The following is a 27,280-nucleotide window of genomic DNA, read 5'->3' on the forward strand; positions in this document are numbered from 1 at the left end:
TTGCAGGATAAAGTTAACGTTTGAATTTAACAAAGATAGATAGGTTTCTCTTGTATTTGAACGATCAGAACTAGTTTCTACGCTGGGATTATTGTCAGTGCTGTCGTCACACCTCCAGCTGTGGCAGCAGCTGCGGGAGGAGGAGGAGGACCGGACACCGGAACACCGGCAGCAGCAGCACCTCTCACTCGTTCCAGCCGCACCGCTCACGCCTGTCGCGGCTTTCGCATCATAATGGACATATTTTTATCTCAAATATCCGCGTTCAGATGGTAAGAGGACCACCAGGAGGAGAGGGTCCAGGCATGAAGTGAACGGCGTGTCGCTGAGGCTGCTGCTACCTCCGAGCTGAAGGTAAAAGAGACCGAGGTTCGACTTCACCTGACGCCGGTGACGAGCAGCTGGAGGCGGCGTTGAGCTCACTCTAGCCCGGGCTGCTGCGGCGAGCGTTCGGTGGCGGGAAAACGCAGCTATTTTTTTTAATCGAATTATAAAATACAACGAATTTAATTTGAAATAAATTAAGAAGAAGAAGAAACATCATTGCTACTTGTTAAAAAAAAAAAACACGAGAAAATGCCTGAACCTATAAAAACAGGTGTTAACATGTTTTATATAGTATTATTACTATTTTATTTGTTTGTTTTTCAAAAGCAAAGTTAATTCCATGTTAATAAGTGTCTGCAAACATTATTCTCAACTGGAAAACAATATTTTTTAATTTAATATAATATAATATAATGAAGGGGCTGGTGGTACAAACCCTAGACTGGTCCAGGGGAGCATCTTATCTTTTTAGCAGACCCTGATGAATATAAGAGTTAGAGCAGTCCTGTCAAAACACAGGCCCCGGGGGCCATTTTCTTTGGCCCCAGGTCTCTGTTATTAACTGCATTATTCAGCAAAAGAAAAAAAGAAAAAATTTCATATTATGAACACATATTATTTTTAATTAATTTTATTATTTTTTAGTGTTTTTATGACAAGATCATACATCAAATGAAAACACCACCAGGTGAAGTGTTGATGGGGACTTTGTCTGTCCATGAAGAAGTTTAACTTTTCCAGTGTAGATTCGGATCAAGATACAGACGCTTTATACGTTGAACTTCTGCATGAGATAAATCATGGTGTCACTGTTTGGCACTTTTTTTCAAATCCTCAAATGTGGGGCTCTTCCAAAAAATAACCCCTCTACTAATCTAACGGCTACTCTAACCTAAATAATTCTTAAACATTTACCAAGTAATTTAAATTACGCTTTTGTCATTTTGTGCTTGTTTGTCACATAACCATTACGTTAATTATGAAGTAAATCCATGTTGGAAAATGAAACCTACACTTTGGTCCGAAGACCAAGATTTTGGTTAAGTTTGCCATTGTTGGGACTTCCTGTTTGGAAAAGAGACATTAGAATTTTAAACACAAATCACTTTAGACCCCCTGCTCGCCTTTGAGTCTCTTCAGTGTTTGTGTAAACACTCTTTCTGGTGTTTTCCAGCTCAGAGCTTGGAATGTAATCATAGTGTTAATGTTTGTTAAGCATGTGATGTCACGTATGACACACGCTAATCCTTTATTTTTACATTTAGGCGGGAAAGTACACAAAGTAGGATCAACAGTGTTAACATTGTGAACCACAGTAAATGTTTCTTTATTAAAATGAGAAAATGGCATAAACAAAGAGCAGTCATGGTAATCTTCTTAGCAAAAATGAATTGTGATTTTTAGATTAGATAAAGGATTTCTCAGAAACTATTTATTTCCCTTCTTTGTTATTAAAACAAGGTTCTTGTGATAATAAAATGAGATGACTTCATTATGATATGACACTTTAAATAAAATTGAATTGAATAATAACTGCGAATTTTAACTACAATATATTCGTTGATAATCTTAATTAAATACCAATTGTTTTCAGGCCGCTATAGACCAAATAATTTAGGGTTTATTGTTCACTAGAGATGAGTTGAGAATTTTCTTCTTCAATTTTTGCTTATACCAAGTTCTCAATTGTAGACTAATTTAGAACAACTACCCACGTCTGATTCCTATTGGTTCTTTTTTTGGAATTAAAAAATAAAATAAATATACTGTATGAGAAATACCTCATAAATATGAAACATTTATTTATATTTCACATTTGCTGCATTGTTTTAAATTGTGTGTGACACATAAAATCTAGCTATTAATTCATCAGTGTTAGTCACTACGTTACCGCCCAGGGAGTCTGTGAGTGTCATGTCACCAAATTCAAGTAATGAGAGACTTTTTGAAGATACCAGGTCATGTTTGTTCTGACTCTAATCATATTTTCAATCTTGTGTATCGCTGCTTTAAAAGGCCACAAGTGATAAAGTTAATTCTTATCTTTTATAAGATACTGATAGCTCTATGGGTTTGGTGAGGAGATTACAATCATTACAATCTTACTGTCATCAATCATCTAGATTTAGCAGACTTTTCAAATAATTGCTTCATCACCAGCTTATGTTTTAGCATTCAAGTAAATGTAAGTAATTGTTACTTTGAATTAAAACACTTCTAAATATTGATGATTGAGTATAGTCAAATTGTAATTTCACCACAGCTTCTGTTGAAGGGGTGTTTTTCATATTTTGGAATTCAAACATTTGGACAATTTCATATATATATTATAGAGAATAATAATGTTATGTATTGTGTTACGCATGTAAAGTGCAAACATGATTTAAAAAAAATACTACAATAAGAACAGCACAATAACGCAAGATATAATTTGTGCGTTAATAAAATAGCACGGTAGAATAAAATGCAATTAAATGATCTAAAGAGAGTAAAAACCCATGAATGAATCCAGTCAAACATTTAAAGACGACATCATAAAAAAGCCAGTCTGTAAAAGTATTTTAAGGTCAAACATTTGAGGACATAGATTCAGTCTAACATTGAAATTCATAGAAAATGGAACCTTCATTCATAAAAAGGAACAAAAACCATTATAGTGACACAAGAAAACAAGTGTTTGGGAAGTTGAGGTTCTACAGTGAAAGCGTTTTATCTGGCTGTGAGCATGACAGCACCCAGCAGGCGTGAGCGTGTCAGAACACATTCTGTCGTGACAAAAGTTTATTTTTGTATTCAGCGCCCTCTTGGGTGAAATATATCTTCAGACCTGAGTGAAAAACTGGTTTCTACTCCAGCCCTCTAGCATGTATTATGGAAACTTGCCACGAGTGTTTTCAAACTGCTGTTTAATCCACTGTGCAGCTACTTGTCACTGCAGAGTTGATCCATTCATAAACATGAACATGCCGGTCAGTGGAATTTTATTGGAAATCACTCTAGCTGTTACCCAGTCGTAAAGAGGTGTGTGAGAAAGTTTTATGTCAGGACCGACAAACTCTATTATACAAGGAGCCAAATCTTTTATTTGCGGGACCATCAAAAAATGTATATTATTAACAAACTGTAACTAGATACAAGAATGTGATATTGTCTTTCCTTTAGGGTTAATCTTATAGAAGTATATCAGTACCATCAGAATAATTAATGATTGAATTTAACATTTTAAACTTTTTTTATTTTTTCCCCCAAGCATTTAATTGCTTTTTATTTCATAATTAAACTGAATAATTTGTGAATTATAAGGTTTATTTTTTAAATAATTTAAAATTTAAATTAAATGTATATGTTGAATTTTAAAGGCTACAAATGCAAAATATATGGGATTTAAAAAATGTGTTTTTTAAAGTATTGGAATTAGAATTTTAATCTCTTTGTGTAAAAACAAATAATTCAATTTTTAATCAACATTTAAAATGTTTAAATTCAACCATTCCATATGGCACTGATATACCTAAATACAATCTTTCTTAGTTATCTCTGTGTTTGTCTTTTTTCAAAAATCCAACCAAATTCCTTTCCTTTAACATCGGTTTTACTATTATTGTAAGTCACTAAATAATTGTTGATTTTGAGCCATGAGTTAACACAATGTATGTGATAATAAACAAAACATTTTCTTTATGCCGAGCCTCAACACTGTAGGTATCATATAGGCCTGCTGTTATGACAGATAACCCAACATCCCAGAAAAATACAAACGTATTTAACCCATTTGTTATATCAGGGTCAAGGTGACTTGAGGCCCGAAAAAACGACACCCACCACTGCATATGTATTTTTGGGAGCCAGGGAGGTTGTTCACCTTGACCCAGAGACAACACAAGGGATACCACAAACACATTTGGCTTCGGGGCTCTGGGTCACCTTGACTCTGAGATAACACAAGGGTTAAGTCATCATTCCTTTATTTAACTGCAATTTCAATTTCACTTTCAAACCAAACTGCTGCTCATGCAGACAAACGTTGTAAGAGTTGATCTCCTGATCGTCTATCATCCGAACAGGGATTTCCTTAATCCCCCCTCCTCCATTTCTGTGTCACATACTCTCTACTGCAATACTCACTGTTCTCCTGTATTTCTTGCTATTAGTTTCTTTAATTCAAATGAAAAGAGGAACACCACACATGAACTGCTGCACCTGCTGAATATACATATACATGTCAGATTATTGATCTTGATCTCCTTTTTCTGTGCAGCAGTTAATCTCCTCATCGTGTGATCATGTTTGTGTTACATCTTAATTACTGACGTAAAGATGTGAACATCCTATACATGGTGGATTCATGTTTAGAGGGGGGCGTCACATTTGGTAAAAGGTCAGGAAGTGGTTTTCTGAGCTACTTTGCACACATACTGTATTTCTCCTCTCTTATTTATCTCGTAAATGTATATTCTGGTCCCCTCTGAGATCAGATTGGACACTTTTTGTCACTTTTATACATTTATTAATTTTAATAATTTTTTGTTATTGTTAACATAGCTGAGACTGGTTTGCTTATGGCTTAAGTAGTTGTCGGTTCAATGGGGCAAGACACTTAACCACAGATTGTGATGATCTGGTGGGTTGCGTTGCAGCCTACTGCCATCAGTGTATGAATAGGTATAAAGAAAAATGGTACAGTGCCTTGCGAAAGTATTCGGCCCCCTTGAACCTTTCAACATTTCGCCACATTTCAGGCTTCAAACATAAAGATATACAATTTTAATTTTTTGTCATGAATCAACAACAAGTGGGACACAATCGTGAAGTGGAACGAAATTTATTGGATAATTTAAACTTTTTTAACAAATAAAAAACTGAAAAGTGGGGCGTGCAATATTATTCGGCCCCTTTACTTTCAGTGCAGCAAACTCACTCCAGAAGTTCAGTGAGGATCTTTGAATGATCAAATGTTGTCCTAAATGACTGATGATGATAAATAGAATAGACCTGTGTGTAATCAAGTCTCCGTATAAATGCACCTGCTCTTTGATAGTCTCAGGGTTCTGTTTAAAGCGCAGAGAGAACCATGAAGACAAAAGAACACACCAGGCAGGTCCGAGATACTGTTGTGGAGAAGTTTAAAGCCGGATTTGGATACAAAAAGATTTCCCAAGCTTTAAACATCTCAAGGAGCACTGTGCAAGCAATTATATTGAAATGGAAGGAGTATCAGACCACTGCAAATCTACCAAGACCCGGCCGTCCCTCCAAACTTTCATCTCAAACAAGGAGAAGACTGATCAGAGATGCAGCCAAGAGGCCCATGATCACTCTGGATGAACTGCAGATAACTACAGCTGAGGTGGGAGAGTCTGTCCATAGGACAACAATCAGTCGTGCACTGCACAAATCTGGCCTTTATGGAAGAGTGGCAAGAAGAAAGCCATTTCTGAAAGATATCCATAAAAAGTCTCATTTAAAGTTTGCCACAAGCCACCTGGGAGACACACCAAACATGTGGAAGAAGGTGCTCTGGTCAGATGAAACCAAAATCGAACTTTTTGGCCACAATGCAAAACGATATGTTTGGCCTAAGAGCAACACAGCTCATCACCCTGAAAACACCATCCCCACTGTCAAACATGGTGGTGGCAGCATCATGGTTTGGGCCTGCTTTTCTTCAGCAGGGACAGGGAAGATGGCTAAAATTGATGGGAAGATGGATGGAGCCAAATTCAGGACCATTCTGGAAGAAAACCTGTTGGAGTCTGCAAAAGACCTGAGACTGGGATGGAGATTTATCTTCCAACAGGACAATGATCCAAAACATAAAGCCAAATCTACAATGGAATGGTTCACAAATAGACGTATCCAGGTGTTAGAATGGCCAAGTCAAAGTCCAGACCTGAATCCAATCGAGAATCTGTGGAAAGAGCTGAAGACTGCTGTTCACAAACGCTCTCCATCCAACCTCACTGAGCTCGAGCTGTTTTGCAAGGAAGAATGGGCAAGAATTCCAGTCTCTCGATGTGCAAAACTGATAGAGACATACCCCAAGTGACTTGCAGCTGTAATTGCAGCAAAAGGTGGCGCTACAAAGTATTAGCGCAAGGGGGCCGAATAATATTGCACGCCCCACTTTTCAGTTTTTTATTTGTTAAAAAAGTTTAAATTATCCAATAAATTTCGTTCCACTTCACGATTGTGTCCCACTTGTTGTTGATTCATGACAAAAATTTAAAATTTTATATCTTTATGTTTGAAGCCTGAAATGTGGGGAAATGTTGAAAGGTTCAAGGGGGCCGAATACTTTCGCAAGGCACTGTATCTGCTAAATGTGTGAATGCATAATTGTATCATGTTTCATGATAATTTGTATAATAGTTTAACTCTGGTCAACCCAATATTTATTTCAGCTGGTGATAAATGCAACATATCATATTAACTAAAATCTTTAATTTAGATTACACTGAAAAATTGTGATTAAAAACCATTAAAAGCTTGACACAGACAACACTGAAGGGTACAATGAACCACTTCCTTTACACAGTCAGCTCTTCTTTCATTCTTCTGAAGAGCCATCTGTGTTTGATTGAAGTATATTCTTCATTGCCAAGTTTCCATCGCTCCAATGTGCACCCTGTCCATCAACTTTTAATTTTTCACACACAGTGCGCCAAAACAGGAAGCAGTTGTGGTGAAGCTTATTTGAAGAGATCTTTTCAACTTGAGCAGATGTCACACTTGACTGGCGTCTCTTGGTGTGAAAAGCAACTTCCTGTTAGCGCCCAACCCAGAAACGACTCTCGCTGTTTGTCTCTGTGTCCGGTTTTGGTCATAAAGGTGATATTTTCATTCCTCACTTTATTATAGTTTCAGGTTGAAGTTGAATAGCAGTTTGTGATTACTGCAGCAACATTAGACCAAAGTGGAAGAGAAAAAATAGCAGTAAAATTGCTGCTTCACATGGTGATGATGCACCTGCAGCTGGTTTGTGTGCATCAGGAAGTTGGGCATCTACTCACAGGTGGGGGCAGGATGGCGAGCTGGGGGAGCTGGAACAGATATTCTTCTCTTTTTAATCTCTGATTGATAAGTACTTTCAAAAGCTGCTTTACCATTTTTTTTATTTCCATTATAACTACATTCTGACTCCTTAAATATCAAGTTTTTTAATGCTGTTTATGTTTATTGATTGTGTTTAAATTCTTTATGTTATGATTATTCTGTGTTTTCCCCAAAGTTTGGATACACTGTGTGTATTTTGTTGAATCTGAGACCAGAAAATATAATATACAAACAATAGTGTCCCATGTTATATTGAACCTACAAATATGTCTGCAGCCATTATTCTTATTATAATTCATAAAAATGGTCATTTAGCTTGACTTCTAGAGGTGAGCGATATATGATATTGTGGTATTATTTTTGACAATACCTTATAGGGAATGTGCTTCCACTTAGTGTGTGGTACAAGAAGTACTCAGCTGAGCAATAATGAGGTTGTGAGTTCAAGTCTCACCAGGACCTTGAGTGTGTTTAAATTAAATGAAATGTTGTGCATTATCAGTCGCCAACTACAAATATAAGGCCATTAAATGAGGTTATAACAATGACTTCAATTTAAGAAAAATAAAATAATTTGTTATTTGTCATTTTCCTGAATTCTTTTGGCAACTTCTGAGTCGAGTGAAAATAAATCATTGCAATCTGGTTTTCAAGTAAGTGTTTTAGGAAGTGTCAATTAAGAATCGAAAGCGTGATGATTTTTTGAACATACAAGAGCTGACCCCTGAACTCCAGAGCAGATGTTTATCTTTGTCTAAGATAAGCAGCTTTTCTCTTCTTTATCATCAAGGCCACCAGAGCAGGGAACAAGTCTTTAGTTGACATTTTAGTAGTTTGCCTCTCTTGAGCGAGAATCTCATCACAGTGTCCTAAATACATCCTTATATCAGAAATCGTGAGAGGAAGTCGAGCCAAACAAAGAATGTAGAACAATGAACATGTTGTGAATAAACATCACTGTAATGCATAGTAATTAAAGTCATAATGGTGTTATCAATAAATGTGAGATCTACAGTATGTATGTACTATATAGGGCTGCAAAGTTTTTGTTTTTTACAGTTGATCACAGTTTAGTAGTAGAATTTTTTTCGGATTTTGTTGATTTTGTCTGTTTTAATTTGAGTTATTTAAGTCTTTAAAGGGTCTTGAGATAACTTTGGTATGATATGACACTTTCAGCAAAATAGAATTGAATTCTACTTTAGTTTACATCATGTCACATCAGAATATTTAAGTATTAAATTATTTATATATTTAATAATTTAAGTATACATATAAAGAAATAAGTGCAAACGAGCAAACATTTTAGGAAGTTTATGTCTCGATTTTATCAAAGAGTAGCTTGAGTCTGTTAATGTGAAAGAAATAATCACAAACTGTGGTCTGTTGTTGTTGTTAATGTGATGGGATGTTTGTTTATTTGGGGTTTCTTTAAACAATATTTAAATAATGTCTTATATCATTTTTGTTGGATGCACCAAACAGGTCAAAAAAGTAGAGGTTAAAAATCAGTCCATCACAAGCCGACTTGTTACCTTTCTGTGTTCTCCCACAGTCCAAACATACAGAGGTTGATTGGTAAACATAGGGAAATTGGCCGTAGGTATGAGTGTGTGTGTGTGTGTGTGTGTGTGTGTGTGTGTGTGTGTGTGTGTGTGTGTGTGTGAATGGTTGTCTGTCTTTGTGTGTCCTGTGAAAGAGTGACTGCACAGAGACCTCAAATAAGTGATAATAAGAATAATAACACTTCATATTTTGTGTATTTCTGCAGCATGGAAATTCAGATTTTTCTTCTCATAGGATTTGTTGTCACATGCATGAATCTTTTATACAGCGTTAAAGCTTAATATGAGTGTAGGAAATAAGTCACAGATCAGGAAATGCGACGTTTAAGGTTAAACCTTTAATCCAGCAATATCTGGTTTCATATGAAGTATTCCCCACGCTTGGAAAACCACTTTCTCTATTGGTTAGAAGTCTATCTGTAAGAAAGTAACTGCTTGTGTATTTTATAAATGTTTCTCTGTACTGTGTATTCCTGCATAAATTGTTACATATTCACAGTTTTTTCTTGTGGTTTTTAAATGCAAAACCTTTGTTTAATGTCATCACAATTTAGCAGGAAGTCAAAATGGTGTAAAGGAGACAAACAAACAGCTTCATTTGAATCTGCCCTAACCTGTCAACAAATCCCACTTTCTGAAGATGTTTTTTACTGCCAAAGGATCCGTACTTCCTGATATCAATGTGCTTGTTTCCACTTTGGCTTCCCTGACGTGGACAGCACTCTATCAGGTGTGTGCGTTACACTGGCTGTATCAATGTCTGCGACCCTCTGACACTCTGCAGGGCCATGTCATGGGGGTCAATGCCAGGAATTACTGCCTCTAATCTGCCCACATGGTAGAAGCAAACCTCTAAATAAAGAGAGAAATTGTTTGTCAGAAAATGCAAATATGCAAAATCAAATTTTGGAGGTGTGTGGTTATCTTAGTAAAGCTAAACACTAAGATACGGACTAGATATATTTCTATATACCAGAGCTATTAAACCAAATAGGGACAGATGTTGTGAAGTACATGTGGGCCGTCAACCCCTCAACTGCTATTTCCTGTTGAATGTAATTCAAACAGATGCAAAAAGATACACAATGTTAGAAATAATTTGGCAAAAGCCAAGTGTGTCCTCACCTACTTCTTTTTGACAGCCCAACACAAATGCAGATGGTAATGTCTTGCGTGATTTCTTTTTGTAAATATTTTTCAGTCCCTTTGAAGTTTGATCTGTTTTTCTTGAAGAGCCGAATCTGGCCCACTCAACAAAACAAATTTAAAATAATTTAAAATTTAAAACAAGTTTAAAAGAGTCAAACAGTCTTTGTGTGCCATAGGACCCGGTCCTAGAATGGGGTTCCAGGTGTGGTTCAAACTCTATTAGATCTTACAATCATATTTCTTTAGTCAAAGTATTGGTGGGAACCACAAATGGCCACGAAGCGTTGGTGAGGTACTTTTTTGTGATAGTTATAGTCAAGCAATGTCCAACTCAAGCTATCCCAGTCATTTTATGTGGCCCCCCGGACTGTTGGCTTAAAGTCAATGGGGAAAAAGTCAATTTAAATTAAAATATAGTTCAATATATATTCTGTTTGATATTTGTACTCTTAATAATATCAGCGTCCAGGCTAATCTAAGCAACAGATTATCAACAATTATACAGAGACTTAAATAAGAGTAAAATGGAATTTAATTGTTTGGTGAAGAAGAATGAAGACAGATATTTATGATGGCTGGAGCCTCTGAACATAAAAAGACAACATTACAATCAGACTCTTCCTGTTAAAGACAGTTCGGTAAATATACATTTTGTTCAGTCCGTGTAATAGACTGTTCAAAAATGATAGCCTCTTGTTTGGTTGAGTTTGACTCTCCTGGTAAAGACATACATTGGAAAAACATTGGAAATCATTTTTGGAGACACAAGAGCCGAAAATCCTAATAAGTGACCATGATTTGATTGGTTGGACTAGGGGTCACCTACATTTTTAGAATGACTAAGATTCACCAAGTAAAAGGTCATGTCCCATTGTAACGTTCCAATGCCATTATTAATCTTTTAAGAACAATTCACTGTTTGTGCGCAACTTATCAATTATGTACAATGAACTATTTTAGGTTTTATCTTGATAACTGATCTTCCTAAAAGAGTCATAATCAAAAGTCTTAAAGTATGTTAAGTTAACCAGGCCAAAGGCACCATGTTGGTAATATTACAACAAAGAATCACTTATAAACTGACCATTTATCATTAAAACTTCAGTCTTTGTTGTGAACTGAGCATGTGCTTGTTGTCAGTAAAGCTTTTACTCTGCATACTGAACGTAACTGAAGTTTTATTTGTAGGGCGTAAAACATGTGTGGCAGGTGGGATTTGAACTCACAACCTTAGAATGATGCGTCAGTCTTAATACATGTCACACAGTTACCAATCGCGCCACATGACTTTATAGGGTAATTTAAGCATCACAAACCACTGATATCTGTTCATGAGGAGTTTGCAAAGTTTCTTGTAAACTTCAAACAGAACAGATGAATTAAAGTGTATAAGTTCAGTCAAAGTTGAAGAATTAAAAGTGTTACATTTCAATATTTACTTAACACATCTTTAAAGTGAACGATTTAAACGCTCATTGTCACTTTATGAACTATTAGAATCTCAGGGTAATTTTGTTGTACTGTATGGTTTTGTGTTCTGCAACCCCCTGGGTTAGGATGGCTCAGTGCTCTAGATGCTCCCTTCTGGTCGCAGCCTCTCTAGAAGTCTGAGATCAATACCCATTTACACTTTTAACTACTTCTAATGATTGTGGCGGGAAAATATTTTTATCAAACAGATTTATCCTTTTCAGAAAAAATGAAACTTTTTTTTTTTTACAAACTACTTTAGACTGACGTAGAACTTTTCTCCTTCTAAAGTGTTCCTTATGTTACAATGTTTTCCTTCTTTTCTCTACCATAATTCCTTTAGTACAGATTAACTTGATGTTTTTGAAAAATAAGTTTTGCAGTTTGTCAGAATCTGGTAGTTTTACAAAGCTAGTTGACCGTTGCTAAGGTTGTGAGTTAAAGTCTTACCAGGACAGCTTCATTTTTTTTTCTATTTGAAGCATCCCTTGAAAATAAATCACATATAAATGTTACATTTAAAAATAATTAAATAACAAATCGTTCAGTTTAAAAGCACGATTCATTTAATTTGTTCTGTTTTTTTGTAATATTTAACCAAATATTCTTTTAACATGGTTTCCATCCTTCCAGCTGCAAGCATGGAGGACTTTTGTGTTGTTGGTGACTGTGGTCTGCAGAAGAAGAAGCCACCAAGGCTCAAACTGGACATTCCAACTATCCAGCTGACCCCCGATGATGCAACCACAAACATGCAGGTAAGATCAGGTGAAGAATTGCATGCATGTGTTACATTTTAAGACAACTTAGATTCAAGCCTCTTTTCTGAATGATGTTGATAATGATAAACATATATTTGTTAGAGTTACTTTGCTGTTACTAAACTTCTTAAAATCCTTTCTTTAAAAATGCATGAAATGAAAATGTGCAAAACACATAATTACACGTACTGATTTCATTACTTTTTTTATAGGGATGTGTATTGGGAAAAGTATGATAATGCAAAACATACTAAAATAGAGAAACAACAATACAATATGTTGTGATATATTTGCAGTACTGTTCGAGTACTTGACTCTGGTGTTGAAGAATTTACAGACAACATGACTCTTGATGAAGTCGTAACTGATTTCATTTGTTTTGAGACCAAAATATGTCTAAACATCAGCTTTAAAAGCTGCTGGAGTCTGTGTAATGACTTCTGCCATCTTGTAACCTGAAGTTTAATGGCAACACAAAAAAGAACAAATGTGTGATGTTTTGCAGGTTAATTTTTCATTTAAAAAAATATATATAGATATTTATTTTATACACACTTTATTTAAAAAATAAACCATAAAAGAAACATGATCAATATTCTCTTACACACTGAAATGTTTTATTACCTCTCAATTTGATGCACGTTGTAAAATAATTAATAAAAAAAAAGTAATCTAAAATATGAAGTGTTGCAATTAAAATGTCCTTATTGAAGCTGTTTTAAAGCAGCAATATGTTACATTTAAAACATATTTACTGGCTCTTCACAGTCTCAGAACTGTGTAACTGCAATATCGTGGAGCTCCCTTGCTGGGATACATGTAAAATTGTTTAAAAACAAGATAAATACTCTTGTGTCAGTTTCTGGTTTTATCTTTTTTGCTCACTTGAAAGGATTCTCAGTACTCACAAGAAAATACTGTCTCTGACCCACTGCTGGTCACATGACACTCACAGACACTTTCAATTTTTCTATTCATTTATTTTAAATAAAACAAATGCGTGACAACAGTCCTTTTTGCGTTCTTTGCTGCAGCCGATCAAGCGCCAGCGCAGTGTCAGCATGCCCGGGGAGAACCCCCAGACTGGCATCAGTGCCTTGGAAACAACCAACAACTACCTCAGACCACCGAAAACAAGACTGCCCTCCTTAACACAGTCCATCAAGAGGTGAGAGACAAACTGTGGCTGATGTTCTGCAGCTGCTGCTTTCCCTGTAACTGCTCAACTTGTTTTTCATCTACTCCTCTGCAATAATAATTTTCTGGTTGCAACTGAATCTTGCTTTCTTTTCGTTTCTCTTGTCCTCCCTTTTTCTTGGTGGCTGACTGCTTCCTGCCTTCTCTTCTGTGTCTTGTGTGCGAAGTGGTAAGAGGGTTCGATTTGAACGGGTCAACACAGTCCCACCTAAAGGCAAGAGAGGATCTAAGAGAGTGTCCACTGACAGAAGAAGATCATGTGTGCCCAAAATTCTGACCAGACGCCGATCTTCTATTCCCAAACAGATCATCAGGTACAAGGAGAAAACATTCCTACATTTTCTAAGAGGGTTGTGAGGGGTTTCACCGAGCAGTTTAGGGCGATGGCAGGGGACACCCTGAACAGGTCGTCAGCCCGTCGAACAAGCATTCTTTCCAAGTCTATAAGTTCCATCCATATATTTAATGCTTATTATTATTATTATTATTATATATATTTTTTACACTTATAGTTTGATATTCTAATCTATTAAATTATTCCAATTAAAATAAAATCAATGTTTTTATTTGATAGCCTTTCCCATTAAATATAAAAATGTTGGTATAATAGCAGACGATCACATGACAACATGGATAGATACGGCTTTGAAGTGTCAATTAATCATAATTGTTTTTAAAGCAACTGTATTTCAGGTGGCACTTTTACACCAACATTTTCATGTAAGTAAGTAAGTAAGTAATTTGTATTTATGTTGTATTTACAAGTCAATTAATTAAAAATGATAGAAATTAGAGATAAGTGATTTTTGAATTATTTGACTAAAAAATTCAAACTACATACATATGAAATAATAAACCTTGAAAATATTTGAATTCAAGTATTCATGTAAACAAATTTACCTTTTAAATATACATAATAATTATAAACAATTGTAAATGTATTTTCTTCATAAAATAACATACTTAAGATGCTAAAGTAACAAACCGACCATCCAAAAATATTGAAGTACAAATTAAATGTTTGATCTCAACCTAATATATACATACCGACTTATCTCCAATATTATTATATGACAATGCTATGACCTGATTATTTTGTATGGTCATGACTTTTTTCTGCATGTGTGTGTAGGTGTGTGTGTGCGAGTGTGTCATGTCTGGGCATGTCCTGCTCCCTCCTCCACTTAACACACCTTATTGTCCCATCTTTACTCCCTCGCTCGTGTAATCTACCATTTCCTGTGTTTTGGAGTGCTGGTATGTCAGAGGAAGACTGTTTAAACAAACACTCACACATCACTAGAAAGAGACACACACATGGATAAAGATCAGTGGGGCGCTGAGAAGGGGGGGATACTTCATTTGACGAGGAACAGAGCGGCTGTCTCACTCAACTATTTCACTGGAACTTGTAAGGACGATGGTCAGTAACACACCAGAGGAACACGGAGGAGCGACTGAACTAAAGCTTCGGCGAAAGATTGATAAACCGGGAACTCTGACACGCGGTCTGGACATGTGGCCTTCATCCTCCTTACATAACCGTCAGTGAAAGGTACAACCGCCCTGGATATTAGGAATTCCCCTTACGGGACATTTGTGGATAAGTCCGGTGAGCGCGAGGAGAGGAAACAAGGACGGCATGTTTGCCATTCTGCTGATAAAGGTTCACCATTTCATTCCCATCCTGGCATGTGCCCGACCCTGAACCCTTCCTCCAGGTCTTTGAACAGGTGAGTGTGACGCGCTCAGTCCACATCTGGAGATCCTAGTGAAGTCAACTATGTTGAAATGTTCTCAAGAACATCTGAATCAAGACAGGCTGAGCAAGGTTTGATGATGGGAAATACTTTTAAAGAACAAATTAAGTTTCATTTGCAAGGAGAGCCAAAAGTACTACAGCGTTTTAATCAGAATGCTTTGCCTCCCAGCCAATCAATTACTGCTGTACTTTTGACACAGAAGGACCAGAGCATCCTAGGACCAACCTTTTGCGATGAATAGCGAGGAGGGGATGAGCCATCTTACCCAATAGAAAAACAGGCAGAACTAAAGTTGTCAAGACGTACAGAACACTGAAAGCCCTTGGAGTTTTATGCCGAATACAGGTTGAGACCTGAAGAAGTAGAAGGGTGTTTTCGCACAGGGATGACCCAACTAAAGATTCAAGAAAACCAAACTCCCTGAAGACAATCACAGTTAGATTGTGTTGTTGTTATAGTTATAATATCATATTTACATCTTTCACTTTTGACTGATTTGAAAGTTCATCAAGATATTATAATAATAATGATATATTTTATTTATATTGCACTTTATATTTGAACAAAGATCTCAAAGTGCTACATAGTAGAACAAGATTAAGAAAAAAACAGTACAAGTCTAGACAGTTAAAATAAAAATTACTAGTATTTTACGAAGGAGCTTGATTTCTCCACCACAGCAGGAGATTCAGCCCGAGGAATGTAGAGTTTTCATACTTGTGTCCTCTTAAAATTGTATGCTATTTTATAAAAAAGTTTTGATTCAGAACACAGTAAGTAAGTAAGTAAGTAAGTAATTTTTATTTGTTTAGTGCTTTTTCAGACGAGGGTCACAAAGCGTTTAAACAATCAAAACAAAATTCAATAAAGTATATATTTTAAAGATCAAGATAAAACTGTTAATACAACAGGAGTTCCAGAAAATCAAGGAAAAGCCTGAACAAATAAAAACGTCTTAAGATGTTTCTTAAAGGAGTCAGTAGACTCCATCAAGCGCAAAGAGAGAGGAAGATCGTTCCAAAGCTTGTACTGAAGTTTTCACAATAACCATGTGTGTGAGAAAGTTGTGTGTGCACAAATCAAACACAGAGACGTTTGCAGTAAAGCCGGTTGTTTGTGCATCCAACACAAAACTGATTCCATCATTTCGTCAACGTAAAAAAAGGATTAAAGATGTACAATGGTAAGGATAATTTCAACACTAAGTCTATCAACTTCTGAAACCAAAGTAGTATCGGAAACTTTTGCCATTGAGACACCTAAAGCGTATGAATAAGAATTTTAGGTGTTGCAATGGAAACAAGTCCCCCACTTCCTGCCATGAGACTAAAGTGCTATCATTCATGTATCCATTTTGTCCGGCCCGCACAACATTGTGAAATGTTGGCCCCTTGTGTAGTTTGCATCACTTATCCAGACATTCCCAATACCAGACTTGTTGTTTATGGTTTAATAACCATTTTGGAAAGTGTATCAGAGAATATTTTGAGGAGGACAAGTGCTCTCGTCGTTGCTACGTTCGTGCCACCTTAAAAGGCGTCCCCTGCCTGAGGTCTTCTCCTCACTGTTTATCACGAAGCATGCCGCTCTACTAACAGTTCGCCATCGTGCCCCCACCCTCCCTCTCCCTGGTTCAGATGACGCAGTGAGGATGATCCATGTCATCTGGACCATCTCTCAAATCTGGGTCATATAGGTTCAAACTCTGCGGTGATGGGTAATACAGCAGTGGGTACTTATTCAAGGGATGACCGAAATCATGTGAATAATCCTAAATAATTCTCTGCCCTCACTGACGCTGTCATGTAGGACAACGAAAACAATAAACTAAAACCAAATGTATGGAAGTATTTCAAAATTATTTCTATATTTAAGGCTTGAATTTGTTTGTTATTTAAAAAGATTTAATTTTTTTTTTTTAAATGAAGGGGTTTTTTTTTACGCATAGATTTTGATTTTCTTATTCCATTTATTTAAAAATACATTTTCTAATTTCAATATTTTTTAATTTATAGCCTTTTATACATTTTTTAAATACATTTTGATAATTAAAAAAATAAAGAATAATTACATATTTAAAATAAAAAACAAATCTAACCTTTCAATATACAAATGATTAAATAAAAAAAAAAAAAAAAAGCTTAAATAAACATTTTAACCATTCAATATTCCAATAGCACTGATATGCTTCCATACAAATATCTCATATATCAACAGTATCCACTGACATGCAACACACGAGCTGTGGCTTCCAGGTATGTCTTTGGTTTCTGGCCTGATGTGAACTCATGACCTGAACCTCCCACCAGGGGCACGGCGGACTGGTTCGGGGTGAGCAAGGACAGTGACAGCACCCAGCGATGGAGAAGGAAGAGCCTGCAGCACTGCAGCCACCTCTACGGGGGTCTGAAGACGCAGGTGATGAGGGAGATGGAGCTGAACAGCCTGGACAACCTCTCCCTAGCCAGCACTGAGACCCCTCCTCCCCTCTACCTCCCACCCCACCACCCCACTTACCAATATTATGGCATGCAGCGGGTAGGGCTTGACCCAGGTCATATTTACTCCTGCTGGTATCATCTGTCAATCATAATCCAAGCACCAGTTGTACATCAGTGCCACGAGAATATTGAATGGATGAATTAAAAATGTCATACTTTACTTTACTACATCGACACTTTTTTACATTGGAATCCAATTTCGGTACAAAGATACCAACATTTCTATATTAAAGGCTACGAGATAAAAAGAAAAGTTGAATTTAGAAAATTATTTTTGGAATTAGAATATCAAAATATAAAAAAAGCATTCATTTTGATTTATTTTCATTTATTAAAAAATAACAAATCCAACCTTCAATATAGGCATTTATGAATTCAATTATTAAATAAAAACGGCAAACTTTTCAATTTAAATAGCTAAATACATTTTTTGTTAAAAAAAAAAATTCAACATTTTTTCACAGGAGGAACGTGAAAGGACCCAGAAGTGGAGTTTATCCAAAAGTCACTGTCTTTAATAAATAAAATAAAACAGTTAAATCCAAAACCGGCTCCACTTTGGGCAAAAACAGAATCCAGAACACAGGAGACAACAAAAAACAATATTCTGACGGCACTGATATACTTCTACAGTTATATAATTTATTTATTTTATTTCGTTTTGTGCAACTCCTTGATCTTTCCTGACATTTACAAATGTACTTCATGGGTTATGCGTCTGCAGATCGTAGACCCCCTGGCTCGCGGCCGTGCCTTCCGCACGGTGGAAGAGGTTGATGGTACGAACACGCTGGCGTCGCCTGGCACGCCGTCGCTCTGCTCCCTCTCTAGCTCCCGCTCGGCCCTCAACCGGTTGCCAAGACGACGGAAGCGGGAGTCTGTCGCTGTGATGAGTCTCAAGGCTGCTGCTGCCCTCATGAAGGTTTCTGTTTTTGAAGTTTTTCATTCTTCCTAAAAGCATCAAACCAGAGCTCAAAATCAAAACCATAAAACAGATAAAGAGGCATTTTATTAGAAAGAACTTAAAGCCGCGTTAAGTAACATTTTGACATTCATTTTTACTGTAAGGATTGGTTTAATTTTGAACAGTCGAACTTACTATCTTTTATTTTACAATGATTTATGTAATTTTATTTTGACCCCCGGAGAGTCTGTAAGTGTCATATGACCCCCAAACGGATATATATCAGTGGGTTGGAGGTTTCTTAAGAAGTTCTAATACACTCTTTAAAGTTGAACCACAAACTGACACAATAAGAAACTATATCTAGTTTGGTAAACAGACATGCAGTGAGTGCATTGCAGCTACGCTCTTCTGACACTGGGGGGAGCCAGAGACAATCTTTTAAATCTTATTTATTCCTGCTTTAATATATAATTTAAATAATTGTTTGAATATAAACATATCTGTAATACAGAATGTCAATCATTACTATCTGTACCTAGACATTAGACCCTGACATGATTCCAGAACATGAAATATTAAGTAAATACAAACTGAATACAGAAAAAAAAAAAAACGTGAAACCAGTTTCCATAGAAATGATGTCCTTCCAGTTTCATTTTGGGGCCTAAAAAATGTATCTAGGAAAATATGGAAAAAAATAATTAGTTGGATGTTCATGTTGAATTGGTGACCTATTAAGTGTTTAGGATAATGTAGAGAACAGTGATTACTGATGTCAACAATTATGCAGAGACTAAAAAGGATGTAGAGAGAAAAATAATTGTGTGTTTGGTAAAGTATGACAAACACAGAGATAATTAAAGAATTACAAAGATAAATCATGATCAGATTCCATAAAAAATACATTAAAGACACCAATGCTTCAGTTATTTATGTTGAAATGGGTTTAGAAATTAAAGTCAGTTGATGTATTCTGCTGAAAAGTGCAACTCAATCTTGTACGTTAAGAGATGAAGTCAGAAGATATTGCAACAAAGAAGCGGGTGTTGCTGCCAGATGGTTCATGATGATGCTCAACCTCTGGATGTAAAACTGAGGAAACACAGACTTAATCTGCAGCTACGTAACTGACGCACTCAGCTGGGGATTCTCCCGCCTACTGTATGAGCTCCAGATGTTACTGATCTGTTGATGTCACAGGGGAGGACGTCGGGTGAGAGTAGCTCGACGGGTCGACACCACCGACGCAGTTTCGTGCCACCAAGTTACTTTGAAGATGACACGTTGGATTTCCCTGAAGATCTGGACACGTCGTTTTTCACAAGAGTGAGTGGAAAACACACAGTCACTCACAGTTCACCATTAACACACACAAGCCGTGAATAAGAAAATAAAGAAAAAGATCATTAAGGAAGAGTGGAAAACATCTAATATTGCCAATAATAGAAGCGAGTTTCACAAAACATCAATGACAGAAATGGTCAAATTTGATTGTGGATCAACAGAATGAATTAAATGTGTTACTCTTTTGCCACAATACTTAATGTCTCTTTCTTATTCTGTAATCTTATACCACTTAAAAGTCATACAAACAAACTCGTTCTATATAGTTCAAGTATCTGAAAAACATCTGGAAATCATTTTTATTTAATATGTATTAAATATATGGTAGAAATTCCAATTAAATTAGACAAACTTACATTACATTAGGGGTGACATAGCTCAGATGGTAGAATGGTTGCCTGCAGTCCAAAAGGTTGCAGGTTCAATCCCAGCTCCAGACAAGCTTGTGTCGTTGTGTCCCTTCAGGGCCATTGCCATTAAAACATCAAGTTAAATATATGGAAATATACAACTTACCTAGTAGGTGTAATTTCATCATTAGTGTATTTGAATTTTCATGGGGGGCCCATTTTCCCTATAAGGTCATTTTTAGGTTTTTATTTTAAATCACAATTGGACACATTTTCAATGGGTTTTTTCCTTCTTAGAGCTACCGACAATCGGCAAAGAATTCTGAAATTCTGGAAATATCCCTTACTTATTATTTACTTATACTACTACTACTATATATATACTTTACTTATAATTTTCATGGACATTGGACATCTTTTCATTTTCATGGGGGCCTTCTGCCCCCCTAGCGCCCCCTGTCTCCTGATCTGATCAAAGTTACGCTTCAAAGACCTTCACAGAAGTCTACAAGTTAATTCTCAACACATTTTGTCAAGAGGTTTGTGGATCAAATTGGGACAAACATCAACCTACTATTTGAAGGATATATTTTATAGATGAAATGTAATCTAGTCCGTACATTTCATTGTACTATTGCAGGAAAGTCTGCCTGACGACTTGTCCAGTTACGCAGATGAGGTTTTTGAGACATCTTCTGAGGCGGCTTTCAAACAGCTGGACGAGAGCGAGCTGACCGGAAGCGCCCTGGAACGAACCGAGCTGGAGAGGAGTCACTTGATGATGTAAGCGCATAGAGAGTGAGTAGGAATTGTGTCGAATCGTAAAAATGGTAAGACGCTCATTGCTCTTGTTAGACCGCTGGATCGAGGCTGGCGGAAGGCTAAAGATGGCGCTCTAGTTCGACCGATAGTGCGCCTGAAGCAGGAGGTGGTGAGCGTGGACAACCATCAGCACCGCGGACAGAAGATCGTGGTTCCTGTTAAGAAGCTCTTCGCCAAAGAGAAGCGGCCTTACGGGCTCGGCATCATCGGCCGACTGACCAACCGGACGTATCGCAAAAGAATAGACAGCTACGTCAAGAGACAAATAGAAGACATGGACGACCACAGGTCTGACTTTATTGGGTTCTGATCTCAAAACTCGAGTTGACGCCAGTTTCCTCTCAGGCCATTTTTCAGCTACTGGATCACTTTTGTCCACATGCTCATCACCATTCTCTCGGTCACCATCTATGGCATCGCTCCCATCGGCATCTCTCAGCACGAAACTGTGGACTCTGTGAGTATATCGTGTTAAAAATTCATTGTATCATTTAGCTTTTTAACTTCTCTTTCCAGGTGCTGCGCAGTAAAGGGGTTTATGAAAATGTGAAGTTTGTGCAACAACAAAACTTCTGGGTGGGTCCAAGTTCAGTAAGTATCTCATCATGACCACCACGTAATAGGTGTGACGTAAAAATGAACACGTGTTTCTAGCTCAACCCAGTGTTCAATCATTGTAATTGCAAGTTAGTGGCCAAAGTCTGCACATTTGAAAATGAGAGACAGATAAGAGATCTGTTTTTTTATCTTCTTGGTCATGTCAAAAAGTTATTTACTATGGACATAAATTGATACAATGCTCTTAAGTGTCTCTGTGGTGTGGTATAGTGCTTTTATACGTGTATTACTAGTAATACTGTAGAAAGAATAACAGTGCAGGAGGTCACTTGAGGAAAATAAAGTTTCTTTAAATAAAAAAAAAAGGATGATACACACAGAGGTTCAATCACTCACTTTCTTGTTTTTCTGATCATTCATTCACTGTCAAATTTATATAGATCATAATCTATAAAATAACTATATCTGGTCATAATCTGTCGAACAACATCTGGTTTCTAACACAATTACTATCTCACATTTCATTCCTTTTCATCTGTTTTAACTAAAATACCAATAATATTTAAAAAAGCAGGTTTTTAAATGTTAATAATCAGCATAAATCAACTAATGTCAAGTCAAAGTCAAAATAAGTTACAACAAATAGAGTTAAAAATAACTTTTAATCATCTAAGATATAATGTTATAAAAAATCAACAGCAGACCATCCGGGCATTAACGTACTCGGAGTAGTAATAATAAATGTATATGTTTTGTCATATTATCTCCACTTGGCTGCTCTGTTTTTTTTTTTTAAATACTATGTTAGAGTTTTATCCAATCATGTTTCAGTAAACTAGTCAACAATGAACTTTAGGTGAATAGAGACAGGCAAATGTGCTAGTCAATCAGCTCTTGAGCAAGTAATGAGTTGGTGAGCTAGTGGGCCTTTTTTATTGATGCTATTATGAGATGGATTCATGAAATTTCGGAGAAATGAAACCACATTTATTATCGTAAGTAAGTAAATAAATAAGTGAGTAAATTATCGTGTAACTTCTTCTTTGTTGTATGAAACTCTGCTTTAAACCAGGAAACATTTTCAAAACGTTATTACTTCAAACATGCATAGATAGAGTTCAAGAAATATTTATTGTCTCCTTTCGCCGGCAGGAGGCTCTGATCCATCTAGGAGCCAAGTTTTCTCCATGTATGCGGCAAGACCAGGAGATCCACAAGCTTATCCAGGAGAAGAGAACGCAGGAGAAGGAGTCAGGCTGCTGCGTACGCAACGATCGCTCTGGGTGTCTGCAGACTCTGCAGGAAGAGTGCTCAGTGAGTGACATCACATTGAATTAAATTGAACATTGAAGATGAATTCATGTTCTCATCTCTTCAAGAGTACTTTGGCGGTGTGGGTGAAGTGGCCGCAGCACCCCAGCGCTTCTTTACTGAATGGTACTCTACGACAATATGGAGCCGTCTGCCATCAAGACCCCAGGTAACACCTCGAATCATCGTCATCACACCTTTGTCTGTGACACAAACTTTTTATATTCACCTCTATACAAGCATCTGTCCTTTAAAACATAAACATGTAGTATTTGAATATATAGTACTTTTTTGTGTTTTTATTATCCCTTCTGTTATCTCGGGGTCAATGTGAACCGAAGGCCCAAAAATGAACGTGTTTGAGGTATCCCTTGTGTTGTCCCTGCCTTCCAGAAATACTTAGGCAGTGGTGGAGGCCGTTCACTTTGACCCTTGGATAACACAAGGGATAATACATTATTAGTTATTACTTATTTTGAAAGTTGCTTTAATTAAAAAAAAAACCATTTTAAATCAAAAGACTTTCAATTGAATAGAAAAAAAGTAGCTGCAAGCAAAATGTTTTCACATCCATCGAAGAAAAAGTTTCATTTTTCAGTACAAAAAACGTTTGATTTCAACCTTTTTTAGGATTTAATAATACAGAAACACATCCATAATATGGTCCAAACACAAAAAACATTTTTTAAGCACCTTTTAATTTAAAATATTTCTTAGATTGAAGCAGCTTTTTTCGTTTTAATTAAATATATATTTGTTGATTGAAGCAACCTTTTTTGATTGAATACCGGTAATAAAGAAAAGATCTACCTTCATAATTAATGCAAACAATAATTTTTTTTGTTGAAGAACATTTTCTCATGATACAATATTGCAGGATTTGCCAGGAGCCCGCCTCTGTCTCGCCTCACGAGTGGCCCGAAGACATCACCAAGTGGCCAGTGAGTGCTATTGCATGTAAAAAAAAATGACTATCAGATCATTTTATATACAGGAATTTCTTGGCCAATAATTTGGAGTAATAATAATAAGTTTGACAAACGTGTCATTATTCATAGATGTTTAATTATTTATATTCCATACACATGTAGGAGATATGAAATATATTAATCTTGTGTGCAGGTCTGCACAAGGTACGATCCAGGTAATCACACTAACCTCCCTCACATCGACTGCACCATCACAGGCCGGCCCTGCTGCATTGGAACCAAAGGACGGTGAGAAGAGAAAAGTTATTTCCTTGGTCTGTGAAATCTAACACTGTTTCTATTGGTAGATGTGAGATTACTTCTCGAGAGTATTGTGACTTCATGCACGGCTACTTCCATGAGGAGGCCACGTTGTGTTCGCAGGTAAGTCATGAGAGATATGAAGCACGATGAATTACATCATTAGAAATAATAAATAAATGTATGAATAAGTGTGTAATAAGTGTAAAAATACTGACATCTGACCGTGCAAAATGTATTAAAACATATATAAATAAATGTTGAATTTATTTTTATAAAAATTAAATATACAAATGAATAAATGTATTAATTATATATATATATATATATATATATATATATATATATATATATATATATATATATATATATATATATATATATTTATATATATATACATATAATTTGTGTACATCATAATTATTTTTTTTCTTATTAAATCATTTTTTATTTCAATTATAGTTATTTTATGGTTGGTATTTCAAAAAGTTTGTATAAAAATAATAATAATTTGATTATATTGTTTAAAATTAACATGCAAATATTCAAAGCATTTGTTTGTTTTTTTGTTACAATGAAACCTCCGGTTGCTAGATGGCAGCAGTTATTACGTATTCAGCAGCTAAAACAACTATGAAGTCCAGGCGATGACTGAGGACTAGAGGATACAGTCGTTTCCAGCAGCTTTTAAAGCTGATGTTTGGACATAATTTGATTTGAATCTTGCTTTCTGTAACATCTGTTACTCTAACCCCAGCAATACTACAAATGTATCCTTGTTCCTACAGTATCACAATATATCGTAGTATATCATTTTTATTGTACTGTATCATGAGACGTATCGCCAGATTCTTGCCAAGAGAAACCTCTAGAGATAATCAATGCTAACTAGTTGGGACGTGGCTAAGATGTGATGTTTTTCCACGGTGTCTCCTGTAGGTGGCGTGCATGGACGATGTTTGTGGTCTGTTGCCTTTCCTCAACCCAGAGATCCCAGACCAGTTCTCTCGTCTCTGGCTCTCCCTCTTTCTCCACGCTGGGTAACAATCATTTTAAAAAGTTTTCATTCTCTCCGATGTTATGAGCAGGATTCAGATAACTGGTGTGTGTGTGTGTGTGTGTGTGTCTGTGTGTGTGTGTGTGTGTGTAGAATCCTGCATTGTCTGGTGTCGGTGTTGTACCAGATGACCGTCCTCAGGGACCTGGAGAAACTGACCGGCTGGCTGAGAATCTCCATCATCTACATTCTGAGCGGCATCAGTGGAAACCTGGCCTCGGCTATCTTCCTGCCTTACAGAGCCGAGGTGACGCCCCAACATCTGCAAGATGTACTTTTGTGAAGCCATTCAAACGTTTCCTCTCTCGCTCCTCCACTCAGGTGGGGCCGGCCGGCAGTCAGTTCGGCATCCTGGCGTGTCTCTTCGTGGAGCTTTTCCAGAGCTGGCAGATCCTGGAGAGACCCTGGCGAGCTTTTGCTAAGCTGCTGGCCATTTCCATCTTCTTCTCCTCTTTTGGGCTGCTGCCGTGGATCGACAACTTCGCTCACATCTGCGGCTTCGTGTCGGGATTCTTCCTCTCGTTCGCCTTCCTGCCGTACATCAGGTACACCAGTCCAGCTCAGGTGCCTCTGAATCTCTCTTCCTGGAAGTTCATCATGGGACTGTTCCAGCTTCTGTTGTCAACATTTATAACTGTTGTATTTTAAATGATATATAAGTACATCAGTGCCATCAGAATATTGAGTAGATTAATTAAACATTTCGAATGTTGAAACCTTGACTTTTTTATTCTGATATTTTTTAATTTAATAATGTTGTTTTTAAATAATTGCATTCAAAACCATTTCCCGAAGGAGACCTCCTGAGGGATCAATAAAGTTCTACCTAACCTAACCTAAATATTTTCTACATTTAAGGGTTTCATTTGCTTTGACTCGATGATTGATATTTATTATTTTTATTGAATATTCACAAAATGAAGGAACTGATCTTTACACATAGAGTTTGTTATTTTAATTGCAACAATTGTAAAGCATAAATTCACTAACTAATGTCAATATTTTTCATTATAAATGTTGATATAATGGTGCCACCAGGAAAAACAAAGAGTATCTAACTACTTGATCGAACCTCCAGCCAATTGTCATGATTCAATTAAAAAAAATTGATTTATTCAATATTTTTTATATTATATTATATTGTTGCAAATATAATATAAAATTTGTATTATTAAAAAAAAAAGCAATTTACTCTGCAATATTCTGGAAATACTTCCACACACATGGGACTCTCTAAATACCCTTTACTTCCTCTGCAGCTTCGGCCGCTCCGACATGTACCGCAAGAGGGTCCAGATCTGTGTGTTCCTGCTGGTGTTCGTGGGTCTGCTGTCCGCCCTGGCCGTCCTCTTCTACGTCCACCCCGTCAAATGTGAATGGTGCGAGTACCTGACCTGCATCCCCATCACAGACAAGTTCTGCGAGAAGTACGACCTGAACGCACACCTCCAGTGACCCACACCGTAGTCTGTTCTCCATCGATTCATCTTTAAAGTGACTGATCTGTAGCTGGACTCACGAGTGACCGGTCGAAAAGGACTTCTTTCAGTCAAAAATCATACGAAATAACACAGTAACGGTGCCTTATTTATACATTTCCAAGACACAGGATGTCCTGATATGCCGATTGTTTATTACATCTGTGAGATTTGACATTGTAAATATGTTTCTGTGTTGACACTTATGACTGCACTTACAGTAAAATCACTTGTTTTACAGAGTTTACGTTTTATTTTTATTTTTGCTTACACTTCTGTTTATTTTAATAACTGTGGTGAACTTTTAAGCAATCGACCACAATAAAGATGAAGAAATGCTAAAGTTCCACTTTTTATTTTCAAGATGAATGTCATTCTACTAGCAATGCTATGCTAATGTTTTAGCAGCTAGTAACATCTTCGCTAACAGAAATGTGC

At 36.6% G+C, this 27,280-nt stretch overlaps 1 protein-coding gene across 4 annotated transcripts; it reads left to right on the forward strand.

Annotated features, from left to right (window-relative positions):
• Positions 1 to 186: 186 nt before the first annotated feature.
• Positions 187 to 27,169, forward strand: LOC148086755 (inactive rhomboid protein 1-like). 4 transcript variants are annotated; one of them, XM_087784994.1, is made up of 20 exons: positions 187 to 354; positions 12,198 to 12,322; positions 13,360 to 13,493; positions 13,690 to 13,836; positions 17,595 to 17,823; positions 18,511 to 18,708; positions 19,894 to 20,019; positions 21,028 to 21,170; positions 21,243 to 21,497; positions 21,555 to 21,666; positions 21,726 to 21,800; positions 22,920 to 23,081; positions 23,147 to 23,247; positions 23,956 to 24,019; positions 24,201 to 24,295; positions 24,355 to 24,430; positions 25,247 to 25,347; positions 25,458 to 25,611; positions 25,686 to 25,909; positions 26,624 to 27,169. In XM_087784994.1, the coding sequence occupies exons 2-20, from the start codon at positions 12,206 to 12,208 to the stop codon at positions 26,817 to 26,819; spliced, it is 2,709 nt and encodes a 902-aa protein (XP_087641120.1). In that variant the 5' UTR covers positions 187 to 354; positions 12,198 to 12,205; the 3' UTR covers positions 26,820 to 27,169. The 4 variants fall into 4 exon arrangements, with proteins under 4 accessions (XP_087641120.1, XP_087641116.1, XP_087641117.1 ...); XM_087784990.1 differs by lacking the exon at positions 13,690 to 13,836; XM_087784991.1 differs by lacking the exon at positions 13,690 to 13,836 and having other exon boundaries at positions 17,595 to 17,703.
• Positions 27,170 to 27,280: the final 111 nt, after the last annotated feature.

The sequence above is a fragment of the Callionymus lyra genome, chromosome 2 (assembly GCF_982586985.1).
Source record: "Callionymus lyra chromosome 2, fCalLyr1.hap1.1, whole genome shotgun sequence".
Lineage (NCBI taxonomy): Eukaryota > Metazoa > Chordata > Actinopteri > Syngnathiformes > Callionymidae > Callionymus > Callionymus lyra.

Bases quoted from the DNA above. Each gene is read 5' to 3' on its own strand.
- LOC148086755 (XM_087784994.1), top strand. From the start codon at position 12,206: ATGGAGGACTTTTGTGTTGTTGGTGACTGTGGTCTGCAGAAGAAGAAG. The intron at 21,498-21,554 runs GTCTGACTTTAT...GTTTCCTCTCAG, and splicing joins GAAGACATGGACGACCACAG to GCCATTTTTCAGCTACTGGA. The intron at 23,082-23,146 runs GTGAGTGACATC...CATCTCTTCAAG, and splicing joins CTCTGCAGGAAGAGTGCTCA to AGTACTTTGGCGGTGTGGGT.